A 27,850-nucleotide genomic window follows, 5' to 3' on the forward strand; every position below is an offset into this window, starting at 1 on the left:
AAGCTGCCAACTTAAAAAAAAAAAAAAAAAACATCACAGGAAAAAAAACTGGTAATTATGTGAATGTTAACTAGACTTGCTGTGGTTCCAGTTTCACAATATGTTCCCGTAGCAAATCGTAAATCTGTGCACCTGAAGCTAATATAATTTATATATCCATTAAATCTCAGTAAAAATAAAGTTGTGGGCTCTAAGTCACAGGGATGTAAGAATTCTTTCTTCTCTCCTTACATACTTTTCCATTTGAAAAGATTTCTAAGTAAGCTATTCTAAATTAAATTAAATAAGTGAAACACATTTATGAGGCAGAAAGAAAGCATTGGGGGCGAAAGCTCCTGTTGGGGCACCTACCCAGGAGCGTCCTGGGTGTAATCTGAAACCAGCCCACATCCACCTGGAGAGATCAAAGAAAGAGGCAGCCACTCCAGACTGGTAGGTGCCAATTTTAATGAACATGGGAACTTATTCAAGAGGCTTTGTCTTGGGTGACAGTGAGATGAGCGAGTTTCCACACCACTTCCCCTCCAAATCCCCAGGTTTTATAGCTGTTCAGTTGTGCATGCAACCCAGCTACGAACCACGCCAGACACACCTCTACACTGTCTTCCTGGAGCAGCTGCTGGGAATGAACATTCCCATCGGAGAGGCCTCCGATGGTCTGGGGCCAGCTTGCAGGTCATCGCCATGGTCATGGTCTTTGCCTTCCCCAGCAGACTGGAGCACAGAACCTGGCACAGGGTACATGCTTGCTGGGTATTGTTCGTGAAGGAGCTTATTTTCTTCAAGCATAGGAGGTACTGAGTCGAGCCAGGCTGGAAATGAGGGTGTGGAGGACCGGCATGAGCAAGGGCTCTGACCAGGAGAGGGCACCCACATACGCGCGCACACGAACATGCACACAGAGTGGCGGGGAGAGCCCCAGCCCAGGAGAAAGCTAAAGGCAGCCAGGGACCAGCCACAGGCCAGCCAGGGACCAGGGAGACCTGGAAGACCCATGGTTGGCCCCAACTCTAACCAGATCCTCTGACACCCGCAGCCGCCAGTCCAAACCCTCTGCCTGGCATTCGGCCTCAGGCTGGAGAAGGGCACAGTTGAGCTTCAGCCCCATAAGGGCCCCATTCTCTCTGGCCTACCTGTTGGTTAGAGAAGAGCGCAGGCCAGTTATGACATTAGTTATGACATTAGTCATCTCTGTCCATAGTGTCGCTGTCATTGTGCTTCTTCAGTGCACACCCCAGCCGCCTTTGCCTCCCTGTCTCCCCTGACCCGCGAGAATGCAGCCGAATGCAGAATGCCGGGGCTGCCCACTTTTCCTGAAGTCCTTCCTTGATTCCTCTTTCCTCCTAGACCTCACCTTTGGGCAGCAATTATTGAGTCAAGGGAAAGCCCCCACCCTCCCGTTACTGAGCGAGCTGATGACGTAGGAAGGAGTCTGGTCATGGAGTGTTCACTGAGTGACTTGGTGCCTCGGCTGTCTCATCTGTGAAATAGGAATGATGATTCCAGCCTCACAGACTTGCCACAAGAATCACACAGGGTCACGTTGGATAAAGAGCCCATGGCAGTGCCTGGTACACAAAACAGGCTCAGTAGCCCTGTGAGTTCTTAGCTGCCAAAAGCCCACCATGCACAAGCTCAGCCCTTGCTCTCCTTCCAGGCCCCTCTCACAGGGTGAGTACCCACAGGTTGGCACGCAAGTCACAGCGCCCTCAAGGCATTGGAGGGTGCAGATGTCTTCCCCATTGCTGACGTAACATGATGAAGACCAACCTTCCAGGTGAGGGAAGACCTGGCTTTGGGTGAAGGCGCTGAGCAGGAACCAGGCCGGCAGTTCATCCCCACCCCACTATCCGGAATCCCTCCCACTTCCTCTCTGGCCCACTGAGCTCTCTATTATTCTAAATCTTTTGCCAGTCCTGTTTCAGAAAAGAGGCAGAGGCTCGTACCTGCACTGTGTGACGCTATGGATGACACCACTCCCCACCCAGCTGTGTGCCTGTGAATATCAGGAGAGTCAGAGATGGGGTCATATAGGTGGAACAATAGACTCTAAGAAGCATGTCACTGTCTGTAAATTACCCAGCCACCCACCAATAAGGAGTGACTAATTGAGGTGTTATACACGAGAGTGGAATACTATGCAGTCCTTACAAAGGATGAAGAAGGAATGGTCAGTTCTCGGATGCAAGCAACAGCCACGTCACACCCGCTTACTCAACAGTAAGAGCCAACAGGAAGGCTATGGGGGAGACTATTTCACAACCCTAGAGGGCACCACTTCTTTCCCTTTTTCACTTAACATTTACTTCACATTGTTCTATTCATAATCTTCTCCAGCCCTGACTTTTGAAACCTTGTAGAGATAGAAACTAGTTCATAGCAATAATGGTCAGAAACCAGGAAAGTCAGGCAAGTTCACCAGCAAGAAGCATCTGGTTAGGAATCCAGCAGTGGACTCAACGCCATCACGGTCACAAATGACTTCCCAGCTGTCCCTGCCCCTTTGCTTTATTCCCTCAAGATGTCATCGCCCAAGGAGAAAGCACAGAACTCATTAAACCTCAGCCATGCATCTTGTTTATTTACAAAGAATCGTTTTGTACATACTATGAACCAGGCAGAGCTCTGAACATGCTAAGCGGATCATCTCATGTAATCCTCATGCTAATCCAGTGGCAGAGGGAATCTTATCACCTCTATTTTACAGGTGAGAGAACTGGCCGCCTTTGAGTGACACACAGAGAAGCTAAAATAACTTGCCTGAGGTCACACAGCCAGCGGCAGACCTGGGATCTGAACAAGCTGGTCTGCCCCCGGGGTCTAGACAGCTGCCTGATGCCGACATGCCCCCTGTCTACCTCCCAGGGAATGGAGAAAGGAGTCCTGGCTCCTCTGGTCCCCCTAAAAGACTGATGACTAACACCCCCATTAGGAAAGGTGATCAGACATAGGCTAGAGAGAAACCAGAAACATCCTCATGCACACGCTCTGCCAGAGGAAAAAGGCATTCCGGGTAGAGCCACAGGGAACAGAACAAGGGTCAGGAATGTGCAATCTCCTTCCACTTGTTTTTTGTGATAAGAAGACATACTGCGTGTATGACACACACCCCAGCACATAGCGCTTCCCTTACAACAGGCACTGGTTGCTTTTACTGGAATTAGATTTCATTCTCACAACAACTCCGTGAGGTTGGTGCCATTATTAGCTCTGTCTTGGGGATAAGGAAATGGAGGCAAATTGTCCCATTTATTTGACAAATAAGCAGCAAACCTGGGATTCCAAAGCAAGCAAGCCGGCTTCAGAGCGGGTGCTAGTTTCCTCTGCCCGTGCAGGGACTGTCTGGAAAGACTCCCAAGAAACCACTTAGGACAGCAATCAGGGGAGCCAGAGGATTTTTTTTTCCCCACTTGATGCCCTCTGCGCTAGTCAAGGCTTATTTTAACTGTGGGTCTGAATTGCTTAAATAATTCCCCCCAAAATCATGCAAAGGTCTTATTTCCCTGTTTTGCTTTGCCTTGAATCAGTGCATGCGCAACTAAACACTGACCCATCCTGAGAGGCGGCCTAGAGGGTCAGAAAGCATTGACACCTCCCCTCCGAACCCCTCTCCCTGTTCCTGGAGACCGAGGAAGAGGAGGTGACGGTCCTCCTCACCCCTCCCGGCCCTGCTCCCCTACTGCTCCCCCACTGCTCTCAAACTTGAGCGCGCACCACCGCCACCTGGAGGGCTGGTGCAATCACAGATCGCTGGGCCCAGCCCCAGCTATGAACGCTCAGCTCTCAGGCCACCCCAGGGTGCGTTCCTAGCAAGTTCCCGGCCACGTTGGCCCGGGGCCTCCAGGAACCACCGCGCTGGCTTTCTCCAAGGGCAACGCTTTACCATTTTGGAAGCGTTTGAACATCATCAGGGCCCTCTGAGCCTCCCCGCAGCCCTGAGAGGGAAGGGGACAGGTACAGGGGCGGCGGCCAAGCCCACTTGATTGGTTAGGAAGCCGAGATGAAGCAGGGTCAGGGGCGCGTTGGGCATCCTAGTCACAGCTGCCAAGCCCCAAGCCTCTGCAAGCCCTCGTCCACTACCAACCCTACCCACCAAAGCCCAGCCTCACCGGCCTTCTTTCCTCCCTGCATTTGCACGCCCCCCTCAATACCCCCAGCACTGGAAGCCTGCCTTCTCTTCATCGGAACCTCAGTTCAAAGGGCATCATCCCCCCGACAACCACCTGTAGGGTAAATAAAAAGTATCAGGCTTTTCTGCCCTCCCGCCATTAGGATTGATGATGGAACCTTGCAGTCCTGAATGCTTGCCTGATGGCAGCACCTGGAGTGGGGTGTGGGCATGTGTAAGTGGGTACACCTGGGCTGAGAGACTGAGCTTATAAGGGCAGTGTCACGGGGATGCCAGCAGTACCATGAGAAGAGAGTAGAACCACGAGAGAAGCAGAGAGAACACCGGAGAGCCCAGAAAGAGTGAAGACTTGCTGGGGGCTGGGAGGCCTGTCAGCCTCTCTGCCCCCGACCACCCCTGCCTGCCGTGTACCTGGTAAACCCCAATAAAAGCCTGAAAAGCCACTGAGGGTTCCAGGACTCCTTTATTCCGTCTGCTCGGATCATAGAGAACCTGCACTGTGCCCATTCCTGCCCCTACACCACCCCATTCAAAAAAATCACCTCGCCTCTCTCCAGGTTCTCCACACCTGCGGTGTCCAGTTCAGCTGTCAATAGCCACCTGGGACCATTCCACTTTAATGAATGGATTAATATTGAAAATTCAATATTAGCCACCCCCAGTCTTGCTGCTAGAAGAACTCCCCCGTGCTCCCCAGTTGTGAGAGACCCAGGTGAACAGCAGAAGTTATGTTTGCAAGTCAGGGAGAAGAATCACCTTGAGCTTGCAAAAGGGCAGAGACGGGGTGCTGTGGGGTGGAGGTGGGATTTCCCAGGACAGGATGAAGAACAGAAGCAGTGACTCGTGAGTCTGAGAATTTGCTTAAAATACCCCTCGAAGACCAGGGTTCTGGCCCTCATCTCTTATTTATCTCATGCTTTTGTCTGCCCCTTAAGTTTCCTAGTATTTGTTTTTTTAAGTCCACATTGATCTGATGAACGGAAGGGTAGAACTGATGTGTGCAATGGGCTACTCTGAGATCAGAGACACCTGGGTTCGAATCCCAGCTCTGTGGCCTTGGGCTGCTGGCCTCTTTGACCTTGGCATTCCCTTCTAGAAAGGGTGCAAGATCGGGCAGAGCCCTGGCCTGCTGCAGGGATTTTGTAATTACTAGTTTTCTTCCCTTCTTTGCTCATAATTTTGGGTCCAAAGAACCAGAAGAGTTGATAACCCTTGGACATAGGAGCTCTGCCAGTTGGAGAAACTGTGTGTTAGAATAGAAGCATAGAAAGGTCAAAAATCATGGCAAGAGAGAGCCAGAGGATGTAGAGAGATGAAAGTCAGAGAGAGAGTCAGGGTGATTGGCCGGGAGGGCAAACTTGCAAACATAACTTCTGGGAGGGCAGGTCCTGCCTGCTCTTGGTCTTCCCAGCCCAGGCCACATGCATTTCCCAGGTTAGAAACAGCTCCGTGCTTAACATCTCTGCCAGTCACTGCAGGAGACCCCGGTTTTTAATTATTCAAAATCTCCAGGGAACTGAGGAAACTGAGGACTCTGAGTTCCCTCCAGGGATGAGACTCAAGAATTCCCCCCAATGTAAGTGCTCTGTGCCAGTCTAAGCAGATTCTGGAAGCTTGCAAACCCCACTCTCCTCCCACCCCCCACCCTGGTCTGGACGCCAGGTGGCCCAGGCCCAGGGTCTGCTCAGGTTCTGAGCCTACTGGACTTGAGTTTTCTCAGCAATGTGGCTCCCCCTTTCCCCCCGCCCTTGGATTCTTACTTTCTGTTCTTGGGTTAATGGATTTTTTTTTTTTAAGTGAACTGATGAGGCCTCTATAAGTCTCCTATCCTTTGAAGTAGGAGGAAGGTATAAACAAAGCAAGAAAGGCCAGCTACCCTTAGGTGGGACATTCTTTCCTACTCAAAAAGGTGAAAAGGTAAGAGGAAAGGGAAAGGAGGTGGGCAAGGCAACCTGTCACCACTGACATGTTGGTAACAAACAGGGCTGGCCGCAGATCAGGAGAATGTGGCCAATGCCTAAGGGACAGAAGGCACTTCCTGCCAGTGGAGGGGGTGGGGGTAGAAGGTCTATAGAGAAGGACTGGCCTGGCTCATCAGTCTGTGTCAAATGTCAAGTGAAAGGACTCTGGGATCCAAGTCCAAATCAGAGGTCCAGGCCCCATCCAGTGGCCGCTGGGAACATTGCAGGAGTAAAGTGCCGGTGAGACAGGAAACAAGGTAATCCAGGCCACGCGCCAGGGAGGAGGGACGAGGCTGTCTCTCCCCTTTGCTTTCAGTGCCCCCCTCATCAGTAGAGGACTGCATTTCAGTCAGACGCCCAGGTTGCCGCCTGATCCCCCTGGGGTTTTCTGTGTTGTCTTGGGCAGGCAATTCTGTGCTCCGGGCCTGGCTCCCTGACTGTAAACAAAAGGGATGAACAGTGAGGCCACACTCCAGCTGCTGTGCTCATCTGACCCTTCATCCAGGAAAGATTTCAGTCATCGCATCACCCATGCTCCCTTCACTCCTGACCACACACCTTCAGGCTTCATTCACCTGTGAAATCCCCAGCAGGTATGGTTTAAGTTTGGGCCCAAAGGTCACCTCCTCCAGGAAGACTCCCTCCATACCTGCCCTTTACTCCATCCTCTCATCTGAAGGCTCCTCTTTCTGCTACAGTTATAGTAAGGTGCACCTCACCCCCACCCAAGTGCTCCCCACTCAGAGGCCTCACTCAAGCATGCCTCTTCCTCTTTACCAAATCTAGGTATAGGCATATTTGGTAAAGACATAGAAGTTCCTGGAAAAAGCTGCTCTGAGGTCACCTTGCCTGGCTTCAAGCTCTTTGTGATAAGCAGACTAATAATCCCCCTCCCCAGCAAAAAAAAAAAAATGTCCACACCCCAGACTCAGGAACTTATAGGGCAAAGGAATTTTGCTGATGGTTTAAGTTGAAGAGCTTGAGACAGGTGGTTTACCTGGGTCAACCCAATTAATCACAAGGGCCCTTATAAAACAGAGACCGGGGATTTGACACCTGAAACCGAATGACAAAGAAACAGCAGCCTCCGGAAGGCATGCTCATCTGACCCCTTTTAGACTTCTGACCCTTTTAGACTTCTGACCTCCACACCTATCAGTTAATAAATTTGTGTTATTTAGGCCACTAAACATGAGGTTTCTTTCTAGTAATATGACTTTGGGAAGCTTTTATTTAACCTTTCTGTGTCTCTGTTTCCTCCTGTGTGAAACAGGGATAGTAAGGCAAAAACAAACAAGGCTGTTGTATGGAAAAAATGAAAATATCCGCAAATCAATTACTGTCAAAGACTAAATATGTTAGCTATCATTATAAGAAAAAAATGAACAGCCAGGGCTCCCTGGTGGCTCAAGGGGTTAAGTCCCAGGGCTGCCACACTATTAGCAGCCTCTGCAGCATGAGTTCGATATCCAGCCAGGAAGGTGACCCACATGGCACAGCAGACCTCTCCTGTCTCTCCGCTGCTCCCCTCAGCAGTGTATTTCAGTCAGTTGATCTGTTCTGCTCCCCACTCTGTCTCTGGTGGATCCTCTCACCGCCCGCATCTCTAGCCTGTACCCCAGCTCTTGTATGCATCAATAAATAAATCTTTAGGAAAAAAGAACATCTAGTCCATTCATTAAGGGCCTACTATGCGCCTGGCACCATGTCAGATGCCTTAGAATAATTTCCTGGAGTCTCGCCATCACTGTTGAGTGAACAATTTCAATCCCCATTTTACAGATTAGGAAACAAACCGAGAGAAAATTGCCTAGGACTGCAGATCTTCCTAGGAGTGAAAGCATCTACATCTGCAGTTTTTACATGCACTTGGGAAATGGTACTGGTTTTAGTTCTTTACTGATAGTGAGGTGTGTGGTAAATGAAGATGCTCAGTCTTTCATGCTGCTGGCCTCTGTGGCCATCACTTGCGGCCTTGATTGTGCTAATGCAAAAGCATCTTGGGCGTGTGGGTGTGGGGTACGCATGCTTGATGGTGGACACCTGGAGCATGGTGTGGGCATGCGTAAGTGTGCGCACCTGAGCCTGGAGGCTGAGGCTATAAGAGCCAGTCGAAACGGGCAGCAGAGAGGAACGCCAGAGAAAGCCCAGAGCAAAGATCCTGCCAAGGGTTGGGAGGCCTGCCAGCCTCCTGGGCCCCCAGCCTCCCTGCCTTGCCAGCCTGCAGGCTTGCCCCACAATTGGTGTGGAAAGATCATTAAAGGCTGAAAAAGCCAGAGGGCTCCAAAACTCTCCTTTACCCTCTGCCTGAATGGATAGAGAACCTGCCCTGTGCTTGCCAGCTTGGCACTTCATGGGGTTTTTTGCCTGCGGGGATAAGAGGGGTAGGTTGTTTGTTTTTTGGAGAGGCGGCAGATGACGGGGCACAGGCTGAGCAGGCAGAGGCCGGGTCTGGCTCAGAGAACCCGACTGATATTTCTTCTTCTAGGTGCTGGAGGGAGATAAAATCCAGGTGAAACTCACCTATTCGCCCCCAGTTTGTCCATTTAGGGGTTCAACGACGGTCTCCTACGTCCTTGTCAACCCCTTTCCCGCCCAATTTTAGTGGCTTTTGTGCCAGGTTTGGAGGCACCATGAGGCAGGCAAAGAGTCCTGCCCGCTGAGGAATGGAGGGGCTCAGACTGGCTTGAACCCCAAGAGTTCCGGTGTAGCCCTGCCTTCCCGCGACCAGAATAAGGAGCCATCTGTTCTTGGCTGAATAAACAAGGAGGGAGAAGCAGCGCCGGGTCCCCAGCCCCCCAAACGCCCAGCCGGACCCCGGGACAAAGCGCCTTTCTCCGAGGAGACGCCGGGGCGCCGCTGAGCGCGCCGTCTGCTCTCCCCTGCCCCTGGCGGCTCAGGAACACCCACAAACCAGCCTCATGGAAACCAGAATATTTTTTTAAGGAAAAGAATCAAAACCGAAATTCAACAAAGAACTAAGCACAGCACGCGGCGAGGGCGTGCGGGCGCAGCGCCCCCGCTCCGCGCCCCCGCAGGCCGGCTCCAGGTCCCGGCGAGGCCGGCTCCGGCACAGCGCCGGGGGCCTCCAGCGCCTGCTCCCCGACAGCCCAAGCCCGAGGGGCCCGGCTTCTGCCAGGTCCCGGCGCCCCGACGGCGTCCGAGGGGGCACAGTCCACAGAAATGCACCCCAGCCCGGGTGCGGCCCCGCTGCGGCCCTCACTTCTGGGTGGCCAGCTGGTTCTCCAGATCCTCCAGGCGCGCGGTCAGCTGGGCCAGTGAGCGGTTAAGGAACCCGCTGGGGTTGGTGGGGATCCCTGCACCCCACCTCCAGTCTCCGGGCCCCAGTCCCAAAGGATATGGTTCTGCGTCAGGCTCTCGAGCGCCCCCAGCGTTCGGCCCTGGAATTCCACGAGGCTTTCGCATTCGCAGGGGCTGCGCAGCTCTGTGCCCGCGCTGATGCCCTCCTCTGCCAGGGAGCAAGAGAGCCAGGAGAGTGAGAACTTGCAGGAGGACCAGCCGGCCCGGGCCCACTCTCTCTGATCCCCCTCCACCGGACCTGTACCTGGGCATATGGACTTTGGAGTCAGACAGACGTGGGCCAAGGGGCAGCTCCTATCTGTGAGAATCTGGAAATCGCATTCAAGGGCTTCTAAGCCTGTTGCTCATGTGTAAGATGGATACAGACCACACTTGGAGAAGCACGTGTCCTCAGCAGCTCGCTCCAAATGAAACTTTATGCAGTGATGGGAATGAATGTCCCATATCTGCCCTGCCCGGGGCAACAGCTTCAAGTCACAAGTGGCTGTTTGATATTTGATATGCGACCAGTGCAACAGAAGAGCTAAAATTTTCAGTTTAGTGCATTGAAATGAAATGAGAACACGCAGCCAGTGGCTAGCTTATTGGAAAGTGCCACTTTCCAATCTACGGCACAGCCTGGCACAGATAACACTTTATAGTGTTTGAGAACCACTGATGTAGTTGAAAAAGTGTGGTCTCTGGGCCAGTGGCATTAGCATTCCTAGCAAGTAATTAGACATGCAAATTATCAGACACCACCGCAGACCTTCTGAATCAGAAACCCTGGGGCTGGAGCCCAACAAATAAATCTTACAGTCACTGAAATTCTGTAAACATGTACCATGTTTAGTATTACAGCATAGTGCCTAACACTTTGCTTTCAATAATGCCTCGCTGCTATGATTGAAAAGCTACATCTTAGGGCCTCCCTGGTGGTACAGGGATTAAAGTCTAAGTGCTATCAAGTTATCACCAGCCACTGCGGCAAGAGTTCCATCCCCGGCCAAGGAGCTAACCCACATGGCGCAACAGACCTCTCCTGTCTCCCCGCTGCTCCCCTCAGCAGTGTATTTCAGTCAGTCTGCCTGTTCTGCTCCCCATTCTGCCTCTGGTGAATCCTCTCATCTACTCCCTACAGCTCTGGCTTACACCCCAGTTCTTGTATGCATAAATAAATAAAAACTAATGTTTTAAAAAGAAAGGTTAGGGGCCTCCCCAGTGGTGCAGTGGTTAAGCGCTGGGCTGCGAAGTTGCCCACAGCCTCTGCAGTGCTGGTTCGATCCCCGGCTGCCGGCAAGGGTCCCACATGGCACACAGATCTCTCCTGCCGTGCCCCCTGCTCCCTTCAGTCTGCCTGTTCTGCTTCCCACTCTGGTTCTGGTGAATTCTCTCACCCTCCCGCGCTTCTGACTGTACCCAGTGCTTGTATAAATAAATAAATAAATCTTTTTTTTTTTTTTAAGTTACATCTTAGTTTTGTAATGGCAGCACACTGCGCCATCACTGGTATTGCTAACAGTCCTGCAAACACTCTTAACAGATGGGGAAACCAAGGACCAGAAAGGATCTGCCCAAGGTCACAGAGCCAATTGGAGAAGAAGCTCAGCCACAGATTTCTCTTAGCGTGCCAGAGTGGAGGGGGGTGAAGGAGATGGCAACCTGGGCAGCCAGTACCTCCCTGTTACAGAAGAGGAAAGTTCAGGAAGGGTAAGTGATGTATCCAAAGTCAGATTTCAGAGAACATAAGAGTCAGGATAGGAAGGACCCTTTAAAAGCTGCTAATCCAGTGCCTCCCCGATACCCTGGCTAATTATTAGAATTAGGGAGTGAGGGGGAGAGAGGGGGTACAGATTTATGTATAAATGTATACACAAACACAAATATGAGTATATGTGTATACAAAGTGGTAGATTCCTCAGGGCAGCCCTGCAGAACTTAGCTCTGGAGAGGCATGATGGTCTAAAAGAGAGTCACATCATAAGCCTGGGTTAAAAGTCTAAAGACAGTGGCAAAAATTATCCTCAGCAATTCCCTATGCTGCCTATGAACACGAGGACACAAGTTTCAGCAGCGCGTTTCACAGACAGACTGGATCTCTATTTCCCAGGAGAGCACCCTATAAAGTAAATGGATTGAATTTATGGGCTACATTGTTCAAAAAAAAAAAAATACAGATCTTTGTGTATTTGAAACATCTTCTACCCCGCCACTTGCCAGGTGTGTAAAGTTGAGTCCAACAAGTCCGACTCTACTTGCTTTGGCCTGCCTTTGAAAAATATCCCCAAATTATTCTGAATACCCACTAATTTCGGTGGCAGTTTGCTTAGTCTAGTGTGTCTTAAACCTAAACATAAATTCAGATGACCTAAGGATCGTTGTAAAAGTGGGAAATCTGATTCACTATGTCTGCAAAGCGCTGTCAATACTGCAGTTGGAACAAGCCCCCAAGTGACATGGGCCACACTTCGAGTAATTACTGCTGTCTAGTGGCTCCATCCGCTGGCCACGGGAAGGGAGACAGGAGTGTTTGAGCCACGAGAGAAGGGGCGGGGCTCCGAGGCAGATGTGCTCACCCGGGCAGATGCTGCCCCTGAGGTTCTCCAGCAGGTGTGTCATGGTGGTGAAGTCTGGGGAGTAGGACACGTGCATCTCGGCAGGCTCGGACGCGATCTCACGCAGCTCCTCCTCCACAGCCTTGCCCACGCCCACGGCGTACATGACGATGCCTACGGGGTCAAGGACACAAGGGGAGCCCTACCCCTCAGGAAAGCCGCCACCCAGCCAGCCCCAGCCCAACGCATCTCTGTGCCAAGCCCACCTTCCTCCTTGGCGCGCGCGGCCCACACCGAGATGTCATCCTGGGAGCGGCCGTCGGTGAAGACCAGGCCGACGCGAGGCACGTTGAGGGCGCGAGGCCGCGCGCCCTGCGCCTCAGAGAAGCTGTGCTCCACCATGTGGCGCAGGGCCAGCCCGGTCATGGTACCGCGCTCCATGTACTCCACCGCCAGGACGGCCTGCTTCACCTCTGCCGCGGTGCCGTAGCGGCCCAGCGGGAACTCGGTGCGCACGCGGCTGGAGAACTGCACTAGCCCCACGCGAGTGCCTTCGGGGGACACGTCCAGCAAGTCCACGATCTGGTTCACGAAGCGCTTCACCAGCTCGAAGTTCTGCGGGCGCACGCTTTTGGAGCCATCGACCAGCAGAACCAGGTCCACGTGGCCTTCCCGGCACCCTGGGGAGGGAACAGTGTTTGGATGCAAGGACCAGCCTGCTGCCCATCTGATCATTCATTTGCCAACACTTGTTATATAGCAAATACCATCTGTGAAGTCTTTCTTGTGCCCGGCACTGTGTTAAATGATAACAACAATGTTATTGTCAGCATTCATCATCTTTATAACCCTTGGCATTCATTGTGTGCTTAGCACGAGTCAGGCAATCTACTAAAAATACTTTAAGGAGGAGCAGGAGTTGGAGAAGGAGGGAGAGCTGAAGAGGAAAAACAACAAAAGCAACCAGAACTCCAATCGCTACCTAATCTTGATCTATGAATAGTATGTTCAGAATTCTAAACACTTTACCGCTATTAATAATAATAAATAAAACATTTTTTGACAGCTTACCCTGTGCCAGGCACTTGGCTAAGTGCTTTGCAATAATTCTCAGTACCCCAGGGAGTATGCTTCCAAGGGGGTGGAGTACCTGAAACCCAGGGCAGTGCTGAACCCTGTAAAGAGTGTGGTGTTTCTTACACGTACATTCCTATGCTAAAGTTTAATTTATAACTTAGGCAAACTAAAAGATTAACAGCAATAACTGATGATAAAATAGAACAATTATAACACTACACTATAAAAAAGGTTCTGTAAACATGGTCTCCCTCTCAAAATATCTTATTGCATGCAATAATTTGGGGGGACTGCAGTTGACCAGGGATAACTGAAAACACAGAAAGAAAATCCTCGGTACATATCCTCCTGTACATATGTACCTCCTGGACATATGCAAAATCCTCCTGGACATATGTATTTTTTCTCAATCTTCCCAGTTATCTGAGGTTCTGAAGGATAATGCATTTGCCCCAGATTCCATAGCTACATGTTGGCTGATTTTAAACCAATTCTGTCTCCCAAAACTCATGCTCGCGTCACTCTACAATGCTGCCTCTCCTGGTCTGAGCCAGGGACTTTGCAGGGCCCTGAAGGAGGTTCAACAGGAAGAAACATAATTCTGTTCTTTAAGGAAATCAGGACAGGGCAGAGAGGTCAGAAATGTCATATGCCACAGTCAAAGAAAGTGCTAGAATTGCAAGACATGCAGGGACTCCAAGGCAGGAAAAATTCAAACTTCCTGGAGTTGTTGAGGAAGACTGCATGGAGGTGGTGACACTTGATTGCCAAGGCCAAAAGGGACATTCTACATGGTGAGGGCAGTATGTGCAGAGGTGGAAGCTGGGATCCAGGCACTCGGGAATGGGTGGTCCGGCCCAGCTGAAATGTTCTAGCGTGGCAGAAGATGGGCTGATTGGGTTGGCTGAAGCAAGGCTGTGATGAGCTGAGGCAGTGGTTTCAAATTTTTTACCACAACCCACGTGAAAATAATGTCAACCACAACAATATACCATGACATACTGCATGTGCTCATATACAATTACATTTCATGAAACATTTACTCTTTATAAATGCAGCAAGCTCTATTTTTTTCTCTTCTAAATGCTGGTTGTGACCCACTGATTGGATTTCATTGTCCACTAAAATCCACCACCAATTGAAAGACTCAGGGGAAGGGCTTTGATCTTTATTTTGTAGGCACTGGTAAGCCACAGAAGCTTTTGAGTAAGAGAGCAATGTGATCAAACAAGCATTTTTTAAATTAACCTTTGCAGCAGGGCAGAGGATTAAGGAGAAAGAGATAGAGGCAGGGCATGGCACCAACCGCTCCCCCCCAAAAAAAGACAACTTCAAAACACACATGGATATACCACACCGCAAGAGCAAGCCAAGGATGCTCAGACATGGGCAGTGGGTCAGGGGCAGACAGAACACCCTTCCATGCCTAACTCACGATTGCAGCTCTTGCCATCTGCCTGGAGTTGCCGCCCATCAGGGCACAGGCAGCGGTAGGAGAGGCCCTCGCTCACGCACTGGAACTCACATCCATGGTCTACACCATTGCAGAGGTCCCGGGCTTAAAGGAAAGACAGGTCATGATGAGTCAGGGTAGACTCCACCAGCTAAGATCCCCTGTCCCTCAGCACAAATACAGGCGACCCCTCCTTACCCTGACAGCTCTTGCCATCAGGCAGCAAGTCATGGTCCTCTCTGCAGCGGCACCGAGGGCCACCAAATGTGCTGACACACTCGTGCTGGCAGCTGTGGTTCCCAAAGCTGCAGTGGTCGATGGCTGGTAGGAAGTCAGAGACCACAAGATGTCACTTAGGATTGGAGCCATCAAGAGGCCTCAGTCCAGGGTGCTAGTTGAGGTGTGGGGGACTCCCTTACCTCTGCAGCTCCTCTGGTCCTGCTGGAGTACAAAGCCAGCATGGCAGTGACAGGAATAGGACCCTGGGGAGCTGATGCAGAGGTGCTCACAGTCATGGAGCCCTTCAGCGCACAGGTCAATGGCTGAAAAAGAGGTGAGGTCAGCAGACGCCCGGGCAGTACTTCTCAGCCCTGACAGCACAAATTCCAAGCAGCGTTAGGAGAACACCTATGTGTGGGCCCAATCCCAAAGATCCTACTTAAGCACTCCGGGGTGGTACCCAGCTGTAATCCACAGCTGTAGAAAGCAGGGGCCCCGCCCTCAAGATGCTCACTGACTGACAGCGAAGGGCCGGGTTCTGCCACGTTCCTGTCTGCAAAAAGGGAATATAATGGAAGTGCTACTTGCAAGTTCCTTCTGAGAAGGGTGAACTATTGCCCTGCTGAGTGCCTTGGTGACTTGAAAGTGCCACCCAAGAGCTGAGCTGGAAACTGAGGATGGAGACAGGTGAATTACCCTGCATTAAAAAGCTGGGAATTTGGGGTTCCTAGAAAAGAGATGGGAGTGGAGGGGGGCACAAGAGAGTATGGAGAGGAATGAGCTTGCTAGTGAGAACACCTGCCTGGAGAGGGGGCTGACTGAGGACTTTCAGAAACAAGTGTATGTAATTTTCAGTTATGAATGATGGATGTTTCTTTGTGCATGAAAACTTGGTTTTGCTTAAATATAACTCACATCATCTTTAGTAAAATGGACATAAGCACACTTACAGAGGCCCACACATACCCATGTGTACACAAGTATGTTAACCAAGGAAGAGGCTGAGCTACACGCATGGAGCAAGAGGATCACTGTGGATTGAGAAACTGAGCGAGGATCCACAAATTGAATGGATTCAGCAGAAGTTCACAGCAGAGGGGACTACACTTGGGGATTCCCAGGGGTCTTGGGGGAGGGGATTGAATGTTCATGGGTCATCACATGGGGCTTCAAGCCAGCCTTTTCTGTTTCTAGAAACAAGCTGACATCGGGGCTGTTGGAATCAGGTACCCTCTTTTTCCAGGTGGTTGTGAGGTTGAAGATGCAGCATTAACATTCCAACCACAGCGTCTGATGCTAACTTGGCAGCATAAATGGAAGCTGCAATTATGATCAAAAGAGAGGACACACACACACACACACACACACACACACACGCACGCGAAAGAAAATCCCAACTGTATGAGCCAGACATTGTGTGCTGTTAACTTTTCTGAAAATAAAAATGAAGAACCAGAGCCTTGAAGAACTTGCAGGTGCAGAAAGGAGTGGCGAGGACACCAGGGGGACAGTCGCCATAAGAAGAAAGTGCGGAGATGCAGAAGCAGGAATGACTGACATGTGGGGGGTGGAGGCAGGGGCGTGATGGGGGGGGCTGAAGACTCAAGCAGTGTTTAAGTCACAGAAACAGTAAAGATGTGCCCATGAGGGGCTTCCCTGGTAGCGCAAGGGGTTAAGCACCACACTAAGAAGCAATCCGCAGCCTCTGCAGTACGAGTTCGATCCCCTCCCAGGCTGGCCAGGGAGAAACCCACATGGTGCAGGAGACCTATCCTGTGGCGCCCGCTGCTCCCCTCTGCAGTGTGTTTCAGTGGATCTGCCTGTTCTGCTCCCCACTCTGTCTCTGGTGAATCCTCTCACCCCCCCCCCCGCATCTCTGGCCTGCACCCCAGTTCTGGTATGCATAAATAAATAAATCTTTAAAAAAATGTGCCTATGAGAAGACACAAACAAGTTTGGGGGTGTATGGAGCCAGGAAGGAGACCAACCCGAGAGAGGAGTGGGGGCTCCACTTAACTGTAGGCTCCAAATTTCTACACTGGCCCCACCAAGAACCTGAGTGTCCCCAGGCACTACCTCCCCTTTCTTAGCGATGTAAAGTGCAGGAGCTGGGCTTTTACTTCCAAAGGCCCTTCCGGGTGCTGGGACAACAGGGAGCCACAGAAGGTCAGGAGCCTGGACTTGCAGGGCAAGGGAAGCTCTCACCCAAACAGCTCTTGTTGTCCGCTGCTAGCTGGTAGCCAGGGTTGCAGGCGCAGCGGTACATGCCCGGGGTGTTGACACATTGGTGCTGGCAGCCGTGTCTCCCCTCAGCGCACAGGTCCTTTCCTGAGGACACACACGCCTAGAATCAGCAGGGGACAGAGGGACAGAAGCTGCCACAAGAGACAACTGGTTGCAATCAGAGGCGGGTGCCAGCTCAAGTATGGCCCTGGGTGGAATACAACCCTTGTAAGAGGGGAAGGGCCAATCCAAGTCGGAGGGCTTGGAGAAATGATAGGGCCCGAGTAGCCCCTGAGAATAAGCTCAGAAGAGGGGTTCCCCGGGCTAGATGTGTCAACGGGATGGGTCAAGACTACGCAGGGGTAAGAGAAGGGCCAGAGGTGGTGGAGCTAGGCCCGTGGAAGCAAAGGCGGGCAGCACTGAAGTCACACACAGCCTGCGCGCGGGGCGGGGGGGGTGGGGGTGGGGGTGGGGGGCAGCAGAGGACGCTGCACTAGGGGGTGAGCGGGGCAACAGCTGGCGCCCCAGGCGGGGCCCCGGAGTGGGCGGAAATCCGCGCCCTGCTGCAGCGCTCCCTTGACGCACCGCACAGCCGGCTTTGGAACTGCAGGCCAAACTGCTGGATGAGGTCGAAGGACTCGACAAGGAAGACGTGCTCGTCCAGCGGGGGAGACGCCATGGCGCGCAGGGAGCCCACGTCGGCGCGCTGCACCCCCACCGCGTAGATCTCGATGCCGCGGGCGCGCGCCTTTGCGGCCACCTCGGCCACTCGGTCCTGGGGTCGCCCGTCCGTCACGATGACAGCGATGCGCGGCACGCGCGCCTCCGGGGGGCGCGCCCCCTCCGCCACGCTGAAGGCCACGTTCATGGCGTACTGGATGGCCAGCCCGGTCATGGTGCCCTGCGCCAGAGGCACGAGAGCGCGGAGGGCGCGCTCCATGTCCTCGCGGCGCGAGAAGGCGCCGAGAGGGAAGACACTCTGCACTTGGCTCGAATACTGGATCACACCCACGCGCGTGGCGTTGGGCCCCACGTCCAGGCCGCGCAGAAGGCCCATGAGGAACTGCCGCATGGTCTCGAACTCGAAGGGGCGCACGCTGCGCGAGCTGTCGATCACAAACACCAAATCCAGGGGCCCAGAGCGGCATATGGGACCTGCGAGAAGATCGGGGAGATTTTCCAAAATCAGCGAAGATCTCGGAGGAGGCCCTCCCCCGAAACCCAGGGCGAACTGGAGCTGTCCCGGGGTAACCGCGCCCAGCGCAGAAGGAACCAGGCTGAGAGCCCGTGGAGAGAGCTATTCTGAGGCAGCATGGCGCTCGGGAAGATGGGGGTGGGGTTGGGGGGGGTGGATTCAATGGCAGCAGCCTCTGGCTTTTTCAAAAGAAATCCCAAATCGGGATTTTCATGTGAAAGCTCCAGACTGCTTTGAAAAATTTAACACCCAATGGGCAGTTCTGCATAAGCCCCACGTTGCCACCTCGAAGCCACAACCTGAGAAAACTGAGGCCCAAAGAGGTGAGGCTGCGACCTCAAATCCAGCCCTTTTCCGGTTTCAAAGCCCTGGTTTCTCTCTCCCCGGCCTCGCCAACGACAGGTGGAGAACCAGCTCTTGCTCCCCATCCCCTGCTGGCCAGGCCGCCGCTCACCCGCGCGCTGGAGCTGGGCTTCCCAGGGCAGGAGAAGGAGGAGCAGCAGGGCCAAGGGCCAGCCTGGAAGCCCCCTCATGGCGCTTGGGGGACAGAGAACGGAGCTGTCAGAGCCTGGAGGGAGGAGGGGAAATAGCACAACGTTAGTATTTGCAGAGCTCTTTTTCTGGAGGATGGACACGTGGAGGGGAGAAGAGGATCATGAGTTTATTTTACTCACCTCTCGCTTTTGTGTATGTTTTTGAAATCTTTCACCAAAAAAAAAAAAAAAAATCAGTACATGGGCTTGCTGGGAAATGCAAGGAATTTCTCTGTAGAATCGCAGAATGGTAAGTAAATCGAAAGTAGCTTTTAAAAATTACAAAATTTGAAAAGAAAACGCCAGGCCTCCCTGGCGGTGCAAGGGCTTAAGCACCGCACTTTGAAGCGATCCGCAGCCTCTGCAGCATGAGTTCGATCCCCAGCCAGGGAGCAGCCCACATGGCGCAGCAGACCTCTCCCGTCTCCCGGCTGCTCCCCTCAGCAGTGTATCTCAGTCAGTCTGCCTGTTCTGCTCCCCACTCTGTCAATGGTGGGTCCTCTCACTCCCCGCATCTCTGGCCTGTACCCCAGCTCTTCTATGCATAAATAAAAATAAATCTTAAAAAAATAATAAAAATAAAACGCCTTTTTCCAAATGCCAAGTACGGTATTAAATGCTTTTCATGCATTTTGGTGCCTCATGCTCTGGACATTTCCTGCGACGCTCTCTTATTCCCGTTTACCTAGAAAAACACCGGTTCCCAAAGCCCTGCGGCCAAAAAGTGGCCGCGCCAGGAACCAACCCTACTTCCTTGGGGTTTCAGGGGACACCCCCCCACCGAGTGTTCAGCGGCCCCTTCTCCAGCGAGGACAACCGCGGCAGATGGACGCCACCCCCCACCTCGGCCCCCTGAGTGTGGGGGTCCTTCACACACACACACATTCAGACATGCCCCCCAACCGCTAGCCGCACCCTTTTTTCAGGGTTTAGGTGTAGGGGGGGGTTGGAAGCACCCCCCAACCCCACCCCCCCACCCCACCCCGCGCGCCCTTGAACTCCGAGCGGGGCGCTGCTCCCCCCCACGGCCGCCAGGGGCGCCCTCCCGGCCCGGCTGCGGGCGAGGCGCCGTGGGAAGGCCGCGCCGGCCCAGCAGGTGCCCCAGCCCTGAGCAAACAGGGCCAGGAGCCCCGGGGCCTTGGAGATAAGGCTCGGGCAGGATATATCCCGCGCGGGGCCCCCAAGCAGGGTGCGCAGGCCTCTGGGGACGGCGGTGCACGCGCTCCCCGAAGGGCAGTGAGCGCGCGGGGCCATGGACTCTGTGGGGGCAGCAGGTAAGCGCCCACCCCGCGCCACCCGTGGCGACGCCCCTTGACAACGACAGAGGATCCCCGTTGTACAGATGGGAAAGTGAAGGCCCAGACGCAGGCCCTCCTCGCGGCAAGGGACCCCGGCTTCCCTTCTCGCTTCTGGGCGGCTGGGCCTGGCGCCCCGGAGTCAGTAAATCCCTTTTCTCCTCTTCCTGCCCTCTGCTCCCTCCTCCGCGCCCGCGCCCCAAGGCCCCCCCCCCCCCCCCCCCCCCCCCCCGCCGCCCCTAACCCAGCCGCAGCCCCGCCCCCGGGCCGTGAATAGGCCCTTTCTGAGCGGCCGGGGGCTGCGGCTCACTCCGGGCCGCCTCGGGTCCAGGCTCCTTTCTGCCTCCTCCCTGCAGGCCCGGTAGAGGAACAGAACTGCCTCTGCCAGGGCCCGTCACGGGAGGGTGACTCAACCAGATGTGCCAGCTGCTGCTGGAGGTGGAGGGCGAGCAATGAACGCCTCTCTAGTGTGCCCGCGAGGCCAGCACTCGGGGAGAAGGCGAGGAAAGACACAAAGAGTCTTTGCGAAGCCTCTGAGCCCCCAAGGCTTGATGAATGCCCCCCCTTATCCTGTGTTTGGCCTGAGCCAGCATCTCACCTGGCGCCCCACCTGCACCCCAGGAATCCTCGAAAGTCAAAGTTGCTGCTGCTTCAAATTTCCTTTCCAACCCCCTCATTCCACAGAGGAAGGAAGAAGGTCCAGAGAGGGCAGTGTCTGGCCCGGGGCCACACAGCCATGGGGGGGGCAGGACCCTGGAGCCCCGGGCTCCCCAGGGGCTCATCCTGGCTTGGAAATGCCCTTAGAGTGGGGAATGCAGGCGCTCAAAGATGGGCAGGGTTGAATAATTCCTCAAGAATTGGCTGCAGAATGACATTTTGGGGGCGTGCCTGGAGGGAAAAGATTAGGGGGAAGGCCCCCCATTTCCGTGACCTTGTTAGTTGGGGTTCAATTTGGACCCCACAGAAGTGGGGACTGCCGGATGGGGGGCCAGAGTCGTGCTGCCAGGTGTTAAATACCTAGCCTCGTCTGCCTCGCGCCCCCCAACCCCTCGCCGCAGACCCCTCCGCGCCCCCAGGCCCTCTGACTCACCTGAGCCTACCGGACAATTTGGAGGCGCGGCCGCTGAGCCGAGCGGACGGGCGGAGCCTCGCGGGCAGCTGGACCAGGTAACGGGCGGGCAGCGTGCCCGAGGCGGGCACTGCCAGGCGGCTGGGGCGAGCGGAGGCGGCGGCCGCATTTAACCCGGGGCAGGCGAGCGCGAAGGGGGAGCGCGGGCTGCGACCCCTCCCACTAGCAGGGGGGACCCTCCCCTCCCATGGGGGTGGGCGGGGCGAGCGCGGCGCCCCCCAGTCCGCGCCCCCTCGGAGCGGCCGCCGCGGCGAGCTGCGGGGCGGGAGACGGCGGCTGCCCTCGCGGCGCGCGGAATGCCTGGAAGCCGCCGAGCACTGCCCCGAGGAGCGCCCCAAGGGGCGGAGCGGCCGCCGGCGGCCTGGCCCCGCTGGCGAGGGGCGGCCCGGGCTCCTGCCTCCGCGGCGCCCTCCTGGAGGGAGGCTTGATCCCGACTCAGGTCCTGCCAGGAGGACAGCCCCAGGGCAGCCGCCGGGCCCCGCCGGGGTTCCCTCCAGTCTCCACTTTCAGTCCTTTGCCGGTTCTCTGCCACTGCTGGGGTCTTAGGCCCGCCCACCCTCACCCAGCAAAGCTCTCTGGCTGAGCGCACTGGCTCCTGGGCGCCCTCCGACCACCCACTGGGCGGCGGAGCCCTGGGCTCGAGGAAAGGACATCTGTCTGGGACAGCAAAGGGCCTCTTCTGAGGGAATCAGGACAGGGAGGTGGCGAGGACCCCCGTCAGGCTCAAGGGATCCCCCAGCATCCTGGGGGCCCAGTTGGCCGGGCCCTTCCATGTTTCCAGGCATTTGCAAAGCCCCTGGTCTTGGGGTCCAGGAAAGCCTTTTTCCCCTGGCCTCAAGCCTCCCCTGGGGCAGATTCCTCTAGGCTGCAGGGAAGCCAAGCACCCTCACATACCCTGCCTCCCCCCAAGACCTGCAGGAGTGCAGCCTCTGTGCGGCTGGAGGCTCTGGCTAACGCTCACTGACCAGGCAGACCCCCATAGTGGCACGTGCGTGGTCCCGGTGGGCTCCTGCGGGCTCACTGAGCACCACACAGACCAAATGTTTTGCTCACGACTCGCACCAGAGTCCTCTCCCTTGGCGTCACCGCCCGTCCCCGCAGGAGGCGGAACATGCCTCCCATTCATTTCATTCAACCTTCATGCTTCAGTCTCCCCTCACCTCCCCCCTTCTGCTCCAGCCGTGCCCTGGCCTGCCCTCCCTCCAGGTCATCCCTGGAGGGCACCTCCGTCCTGAGGGAAGGTGTGCGCAGGTGCCTGCAGCTGCAGTGCGAACAGACCGTGCGCATCCTCCATGCCAAGGTGGCCCAGAAATCCTATGGAAATGAGAAGCGGTAGGTGCCTCGGTGGCCTGGCCCAGTCCCTATACCCGCTTCCCTCGTGTGTCTTTTAGAACCTGGGGAGGACTCAGTTCAGCTACCTGCTGATCTACCTGAGCTTTGCCCTCAGCCCCATGGCCCCACTGTCCTCTCTACAGCACCTCCCTGAGAAGCCACAGCCCCTACTTGTCCTCCCGCTGGCCCAGTTCTTCACTCTAGCCTTCAGCAACTCGCTGGGTGCTTGTGTCCGGGCACTGGGCACGCCACTGAGCAAGCAAAGTACCCAAAGTCAGCAAAGGATATATTTCCAGATTTTTTAAAAAGTTTTATTTACTATTTATGCATACAAGAACTGGGGTGTAGACCAAAGGTGTGGGGGGTGAGAGGATTCACCAGAGACAGAGTGGGGAACAGAACAGGCAGACTGACTGAAACACACTGCTGAGGGGAGCAGCCGGGAGACAGGAGAGGTCTGCTGCACCATGTGGGTTGCTCCCAGGCCTGCCAGGGATCGAACTCCTGCTACAGTGCCTGGCGATAGCTTGGTAGTGCAGTGTCTTTAACCCCTGTGCCACCAGGGAGGCCCTATTTCCAGATGTGATGAGAGCCAGCAGGGAAAGAGAACCCAGACTCTCGCTAGAAAGGTCAAGGTGCAGGAAAGGCCTTTGAAGGAGGAAACATCTGAACTGAGACTTGAATGTGAAGACGGAGCCAGGCATGAGAACATCTGGGCAAAGCAGGTTCCAGGGAGAAGGAACAGAAAATGCCAAGACCTTGAGGCTGTACCAACTTGGCCGGCTCGAGGTCCAGTGAAGTGGGAGTGGCTGGGATTAGAGAAGGCGGGAGGTTGGAGGAAATGAAGCTGGAGAGGTGCGCGCTGGCCAGGTCATGTGAGGACTCTGAATTTAAACCATGGGAGTTTTAAGAAGATGAGTAACATGCTTTAAAAACACACACACAGAGCACCGTGACTGCTGTGCGAGCACGCCGGAGGCGGCTGGAAACACACCAGGGGAAGGCGAGGCCGGGGCCGAGAGAAAACTGCCGTGCTGGGGGCGGCGTGGGGGTGGCCAGAAGCCAGGGGTGTGGATATGTGCGAAGGCGTGGACAGAGCTTGCTGAAGGACTGAATGAGGGGAGTGGAAGAAGGTCTGGGGGTGGACGGGGTTCACAGTCAAGAAACGATCTGGAGGAGCGGCGGGAAAAGCGAGACTGGACCGTCTTGTTGGATCTGCGCCGCCTTTGCGCAGGGACAGGACAGCCCAGGGCCCCTTCGTGGATAAGGCTGTGCTCATGTCTCCGCAGGTTCTTCTGCCCCCCGCCCTGTGTCTACCTCGCAGGTCCCGGCTGGAGGGTGAAGCCAGCGCAGGGTCAAGGTGAGGGCGGACTCCCGGGCCCTGGGGCGCCTCCCATGCAGGGTGGGGGGTCCGCGCAGCAGAGCTTGGGGACGCGGCGCTGTCGACGCGGTCTCGCGCGCCATCTGGCGGCGAGATCGAGACTTGCCGGCACCCAGCGCTCCAGAGCCCGCGCGCCCCTCCCCAGCGCACCAGCCCGGCGAGGCGGGGCCCACCGTGTGCGGCTACATGGGACTGGACGGCGCGTCCGGCAGCGCCGCCGAGACGCAGAAGCTGAATTTCGAAGAGCAGCCGGACTCCAGGGTGAGCGCCCGCGGGAGCTGCGTCCATCCTGGCCTCTTCCCAGCACAGGAGAACTCATTGACCCTCCTGCAGAAGCCGGGGCGCCGGGGTTCCGCCTGGAGGGTGCGCCCCAGGGCTTGACTCGTGCATGTCAACCCGATGGGGCGGACGTCTTGTAGCAGGGAGGGCGCTTCGCCGGCGGCGGCGGGGGGCTGGGATGAGACGACCGCATCCCCCCAACCCCGCAGGAGTTCGGCTGCGCCAAGACCCTGTACATCTCGGACGCGGACAAGAGGAAGCACTTCAGGCTGGTGCTGCGCCTGGTGCTGCGCGGGGGCCGCGAGCTGGGCACGTTCCACAGCCGCCTCATCAAGGTCATCTCCAAGCCCTCGCAAAAGAAGCAGTCGCTGAAAAACACCGACCGTGAGCGGGCCGGGCCGCAGGCTGGGCGGGGAGGTGTCGTACGGGCGGCTGGGTCTGGGATGCGGGCGAGGCCGGGGCTGCAGGCGTGGGGTCAGGCTGGAGACCCGGGGGGTCAGGCTGGAGACCCGGGGGCCGAGCCTAGAGCGGGCGGCGTCTGGGTGAGTGGGTGGGCCTTGTCTGGGGACCGTGACGAGTTAGAGACCGCCGAGTAGCGGGGAGAGGGGTAGAGACCAGACCTGGGGAAAGCTGAGGACCACACCGGACAAAAACCTCCTGCGGACGCAGGACTAAAGACAGACTGCCAGTGACTACAAAAGGGCAGAGGAAATTCAATTAAAAGTACTTATTTTTTAAAGATTTATTTATTTATGCATACAAGAACTGGGGTACAGGCCAGAGGTGTGGAGGGTGAGCAGATTCACCAGAGACAGAGTGGGGAGAAGAACAGGCAGACTGACTGAAATACACTGCTGAGGGGAGCAGCGGGCGAGACAGGAGAGGTCTGCTGCGCCATGTGGGTAGCTCCCTGACTGGGGATTGAACTTGTGCTGCTGTGAGCTTCATAGGTTGCGTCTTAACCCCTTGTGCTACCAGGGAGGCCCTAAAAGTACTTACTGAGTGCCTGCTGCATTCCTGGGCTCGGTGCTAGGTGCCGGGACCCCCTTAAATAAAGAGAAGTGTCCGTTCTGTTCCAGAGCAGCTGTCTGCTAGTAGGGGAGAGACACGTGGCTGAGATAAGTACTGCCCTGGGGCCCAAGTGACTAGGGGCTTTGAGAATATAGAAAAAAGAAAAGAAAAATCCTGAATAACAGTAAGAACACTGCCTCTGTCCTCACTAGGCGGGGAGCGAGAGGGGTAAATGGCTGTGGAGCAGGAGTGCTCAGTGTGTCCACGCGATGGGCACCTGGGGGCAGAGGCTGGACAGTTGGGCAGTTGCAGGGACAGTCTCAGGCGCTGACCGCCCCTCCCCTCGCAGTGTGCATCTCCTCGGGCTCCAAGGTGTCCCTCTTCAACCGCCTGCGCTCCCAGACGGTCTCCACCCGCTACCTCTCGGTGGAGGATGGAGCCTTCGTGGCCAGCGCGAGACAGTGGGCTGCCTTCACGCTGCACCTGGGTAATGAGCCCCACGGGCCAGGGCTGAGCGCTTCTCTCTCTCTCACGCACACAGGGGTGTATTGAGCCTCACTGTGACTCCTCAAAAAAGGGGACATCATCCCAAGGAGCTGAGGCTCAGAAACAGAGCCCCAGAGGCCAGTCAGTGACTGATGGCCTTGTCCTAACTCCCGTGGGGGCACAAGTCTGTGAGGTGGTTCTCTGGGATGAGAACCTTCCGCCTTAGCTCCCTCCCTGCAGCCAGCTCGGCCCACAGGCCCCAAGTGTGATGAGAGGTGGAGCCAAGGCAAGAGGGCAGGATTTGGAGTGGAAACTTGATACCCTGAAAATCTCCTTGCTTCCCCTCCCCTCCCTCAGCTGATGAACACTGTTCCCAGGGGGACTTCCCGCCTCGGGAGGGCTACGTCCGCTATGGCTCCCTGGTGCAGCTGGTCTGCACCGTCACAGGCATCACGCTACCTCCGATGGTATGGGAAAAGGGGCACACTGCAGGGTTCCCGCAGGACACCCGTTCTCCTGGGGACATGCAGTGGTTTCTGGGCCCGGAGGGAGGAAAGGGTCCCTGGAGTGGGGGGCAGTACCCCCATGGCTCTTGGAGAAGCAGAAACTGGCAGGAAGGGTGGGCTCTGCGCACCCAGCCCACCCTGCCTGGCGCCCTTCTCCGGTAGATCATCAGGAAAGTGGCCAAACAGTGCGCGCTCCTCGATGTGGACGAGCCCATCTCCCAGCTGCACAAGTGTGCCTTCCAGTTTCCCGGGGATCCTCCAGGAGGGGGCGGCACGTACTTATGTCTGGCTACGGAGAAGGTGGTGCAGTTCCAGGTGAGAAGCAAAGCATCCAAGAAAGCCAGACCTTGGCCATCCCCGCTGCTCCCCGCTGAGCAGCGCCGCCTCCACGGGGCCGTTGGGTCATAGACGGGCAGGGCAGCTTCAGAGAAGGTAGAAACAGCAGCGGGAATGTTACTGAGCAATCCTCCTGCCCTAGTCCTAGTCATAGACCGTTGAGCTGTAACAGCACCCCGTTAGCTTCCTTGGGAGGGGGCCTGGGAGGGTCCCCGAGGGTATCTATTAGGCTGTGGGGTGTAAATAAAGTATTGTGTATCATTGAACAGACTATTACAGTAAAAGCACAGACTGTTAAGACAGAAGCATGGAACGTGGGAAATGTTATTAACATCATCAAGTAAGAGTATGCTCTGGGAATATTCTCCAAGAAGACTGAGATAAAATCATAACATGCAGGAAACAGCAGTGCTGTTGAGCAATAGTCCCTTCCAAATTGTAAGCTGTAAAATTTTAGGGTGTAACATTGTGCAGTGTTTAAAAATAGAATTCTGGAATGTTAGACACTAGTGAGTGCAGGGAACTTCACTGACGCAGACACCTGTAGGGTCTCGTCCGGGTTCACAGGGACACTTAGGACAGGAAACTAGATGGGAAAGCCCAGGCACTCGGGGGCTCCCCAAACTCCTGCTTAGATGCCCTCTGGTGTCCTCCAGGCCTCCGCCTGCCCCAAGGAAGCTAACCGGGCGCTGCTCAACGACAGCTCTTGCTGGACCATCATCGGCACTGAGTCCGTGGAATTCTCCTTCAGCACCAGCCTGGCGTGCACCCGCGAGCCGGTCACCCCGGTACCCCTCATCAGCACCCTCGAGGTGAACTGGGCGTTGGGGGGCGCTGCTGGGCGTCGACCCTGCCTGCCCTGGGGAGAGCAGTGAGGGAGAGCAGCAGGCTCATGGCCACCCTTTGCCCAACACCGTGGGGTCCCCCCTCCCCTAGCTGAGCGGCGGAGGCGACGTGGCCACGCTGGAGCTCCAGGGCGAGAACTTCCACGCGGGGCTCAAGGTGTGGTTCGGGGACGTGGAGGCCGAAACCATGTACAGGTATGGGGCAGGGGTGAGGCGAGCCCCGGGGCCAGAGGGAGGGTGCGCAGCGTCAGCCCTAACTGGTGTCACCGCAGCGCTCCCCCGACCCCGACCCGTGCCCTCCCTCACCCCAGAAGCCCGCGCTCCTTGGTGTGCGTGGTGCCCGACGTGGCCGCCTTCAGCAGCGACTGGCGCTGGCTGCGCGCACCCATCACAGTGCCGGTGAGCCTCGTGCGCGCCGACGGGCTCTTCTACCCCAGCGCCTTTTCCTTCACCTACACCCCGGAGTACAGCGCGCGGCCCGGCTCCCCGGGCGCCCCCGAGCCGGCCGCCAGCGCCGACGCGCTCCTGGAGAGCATCCACCACGAGTTCACGCGCACCAACTTCCACCTCTTCATCCAGACCTAGGCGCGCCCTGGACGCCGCGC

At 55.6% G+C, this 27,850-nt stretch overlaps 2 protein-coding genes across 3 annotated transcripts; one reads left to right on the top strand and one right to left on the bottom strand.

Moving 5' to 3' along the window:
• Nucleotides 1–1,085: 1,085 nt before the first annotated feature.
• Nucleotides 1,086–21,102, bottom strand: MATN4 (matrilin 4). 2 transcript variants are annotated; one of them, XM_037521557.2, is made up of 11 exons: nt 21,031–21,102; nt 18,567–18,680; nt 17,503–18,072; nt 16,900–17,022; nt 14,895–15,017; nt 14,674–14,796; nt 14,458–14,580; nt 12,212–12,625; nt 11,967–12,119; nt 9,452–9,559; nt 9,040–9,368 (listed from the first exon to the last, which is right to left on the bottom strand). In XM_037521557.2, exons 2-11 carry the CDS (start codon nt 18,643–18,645, stop codon nt 9,310–9,312), a joined length of 1,875 nt encoding a protein of 624 aa, XP_037377454.1. In that variant the 5' UTR covers nt 18,646–18,680; nt 21,031–21,102; the 3' UTR covers nt 9,040–9,309. The 2 variants fall into 2 exon arrangements, with proteins under 2 accessions (XP_054553835.1, XP_037377454.1); XM_054697860.1 differs by lacking the exons at nt 9,040–9,368; nt 9,452–9,559 and adding an exon at nt 1,086–1,133.
• RBPJL (recombination signal binding protein for immunoglobulin kappa J region like) lies at nt 19,898–27,830 on the top strand. The gene is made up of 12 exons (XM_054693239.1): nt 19,898–19,919; nt 21,017–21,107; nt 22,276–22,401; nt 23,691–23,761; nt 23,928–24,043; nt 24,271–24,445; nt 25,422–25,559; nt 25,916–26,025; nt 26,227–26,379; nt 27,057–27,212; nt 27,337–27,440; nt 27,557–27,830. The coding sequence occupies exons 1-12, from the start codon at nt 19,898–19,900 to the stop codon at nt 27,828–27,830; spliced, it is 1,536 nt and encodes a 511-aa protein (XP_054549214.1).
• The last annotated feature ends 20 nt before the right edge of the window (nt 27,831–27,850 follow it).

The sequence above is a fragment of the Talpa occidentalis genome, unplaced genomic scaffold (genome assembly GCF_014898055.3).
Source record: "Talpa occidentalis isolate TD23 unplaced genomic scaffold, MPIMG_talOcc4v2.1 talOcc4.10, whole genome shotgun sequence".
NCBI lineage: Eukaryota > Metazoa > Chordata > Mammalia > Eulipotyphla > Talpidae > Talpa > Talpa occidentalis.